This window comes from Mus caroli, chromosome 8 (genome assembly GCF_900094665.2).
Source record: "Mus caroli chromosome 8, CAROLI_EIJ_v1.1, whole genome shotgun sequence".
Lineage (NCBI taxonomy): Eukaryota > Metazoa > Chordata > Mammalia > Rodentia > Muridae > Mus > Mus caroli.
The window spans coordinates 76359999-76362099 of NC_034577.1; the positions used below are offsets into that span (position 1 = coordinate 76359999).

Genomic DNA, 2101 nt, shown 5'->3' on the forward strand with positions numbered 1-2101 from the left:
AAAAAAAAAAAAAAAAAAAAAAAAAAAAAAAAAAAAAACCAAACTATCTTTCAGCCAGGTGTGGTGGCGCACATCTTTAATCCCAGCACTTGGGAAGCAGAGGCAGGTGGATTTCTGAGTTTGAGGCCAGCTTGGTCTACAGAGTGAATTCCAGGACAACCAGGGCTACACAGAGAAAACAAAACAAAACTGTCTGGGTGGGGGTGGGGAGGAGAAAGAAAGAAAGGAACTATCTTTCAGGAGCTGGAGAGATGGCTCAGAGATTAAGAGCACTGACTGCTCTTCCAAAGGTCCTGAGTTCAAATCCCAGCAACCACATGGTGGCTCACAACCATCTGCAATGAGATCCGATGCCCTCTTCTGGTGTGTCTGACGACAGCTACAGTGTACCTACATAAATCTTAAAAAAAAAAAAAAAAGAGAGAGAGAGAGAGAAAAAGAAAAGAAAGAAAGAAAGGAAGAAAAAAAAACAACCCATCTCTCTCTGTGACCTAGACCGGTTTCAAACTCCGGATTCTTTACCTTAGTTTCCCAAATGCCGGGACTTAGTACAGACGTGGGTATCACTATGAACAGACTTCCATTTTTCCCTAAGAGGAATAGGGCCTCCTATGCTGACTATAAATGGAGGCATGAAGAAGTTACCTGGGTGTAGACGAGGGGTATGCTAATCCAGTCGTAGTGAAACAGCATCCCACATTTGCTCCGAAACACATTCAGCTCCTATGGGTGGATGCAGGTCATGAAAGGTGTTGAATGCGGAACTTGGGTGAAGATTAAGAACGGGTGCCCAGATGAAGATGGGGTCACACATTATGAATTAGGCTGGTGTATCCTGGAGCTGCAGGGTATTTGGTGATGACATACAACTAGGTAGGGTTACCACGCACAACAGGACTCCCCTCGTGGAAATCTGGTAAGGGGGTTTGGAATACTGCTTCATGTGAAGTGGGGGGTTGCGAGGTCAGCCACCTTCGACCCACCCCAACGTGCACAGTTTCCGCTATTCTAACAATCACTTCCTCTCAGGCTCACCTCTAGTAGCAACTTTAGGGCACTGTTGTCGCGGATGCGCCCCTCTCGCCGCGCCTGCGCTGCCAGGCTCGAGAACCACACGCAGGGCACCCAGTATTTGTTGTAGGACGAATTCAAGTTCTCGAACTTCTTGCGCTCTTCTCGGGTCATAAATCCTGGAGGGGGCGGGGGATGATCCAACGTTACTCGCACCGCTCACCTGTCTGGCCCTGCCATCCTCTGGCCAGAGACTCACCAGCCTCGACCACGTGGTCTATAGTGGGGAACCGTTTGAAGACTGCTGTGCTAACAGAACGAAGGATCAGCACCGCGGAGAGCCCTGCGTAGCGCATGAGCGTGCGCCGGTAGAGGCGGCCTCGATCGTCTCGCCCATGCACGGTGCCAGCCACTATGCACATGAGTGCGTCCGGCAGAGGCATGCATAGATACTGGTTCCACCAGCGATGCACCACCAGAGTCACGTAGAAGCCTGGGGACAAGCCGGAGATGGAAACTCAGCATGGATGCAGGGGCCAAGAGTCTGGGAGCCCAAGCTCCGGGACTGGTATGATACAAGGTTTGCACCAGCGACCTTGGAAAAGGCTGGTCACCCTGACCACACGGGCCATCTGGTCTGAGAACGTGGGGATTCAGCCGTGAAGCCAAAGAGACTGGAGCAGGTTGAGGTACCCTGAGATGGGGGAGTTGTGGTCCTAATATGGAAGTGGAGATCCTAGGGTCCAGAAAGTACATTCCTCTGACCCCAGGGAACCACTGGGCTCGCTTGGGTTATCTGGACTGGAAACAAAGCAAGGACACTGGTGTGTGAAGGTGGAATGTACACCGGGGACATCTAGATAGATTTACCACAGCAGCCACATGTAGTCCCCAAACCAGGAATTTATAAAAGAGTTTAAACCTGGAAGCCTGGCTGTGGTGGCACAATCCCAGCACTTGGGAGGCAGACACAGGTGGATCTCTGAGTTTGAAACCTACATAGTGAGTTTCAGGACAGCCAGGGCTACACAGAGAAACCTTGACAGAGAGAGAGAGAGAGAGAGAGAGAGAGAGAGAGAGAGAGAGAGAG

General features: G+C 50.7%; 1 protein-coding gene across 2 annotated transcripts in view; it reads right to left on the reverse strand.

Annotated features, from left to right (window-relative positions):
• Positions 1-2101, reverse strand: part of Best2 (bestrophin 2) — a 7512-nt gene that overhangs the window by 3072 nt on the left and 2339 nt on the right. For both annotated transcript variants that reach the window (XM_021170460.1, XM_021170461.1), the window contains exons 4-6: positions 1271-1504; positions 1036-1190; positions 646-723 (exon numbers count right to left, since the gene is read on the reverse strand). In XM_021170460.1, the coding sequence (XP_021026119.1) occupies positions 646-723; positions 1036-1190; positions 1271-1504 (467 nt within the window). The remainder of the gene's footprint in view (positions 1-645; positions 724-1035; positions 1191-1270; positions 1505-2101) is intronic.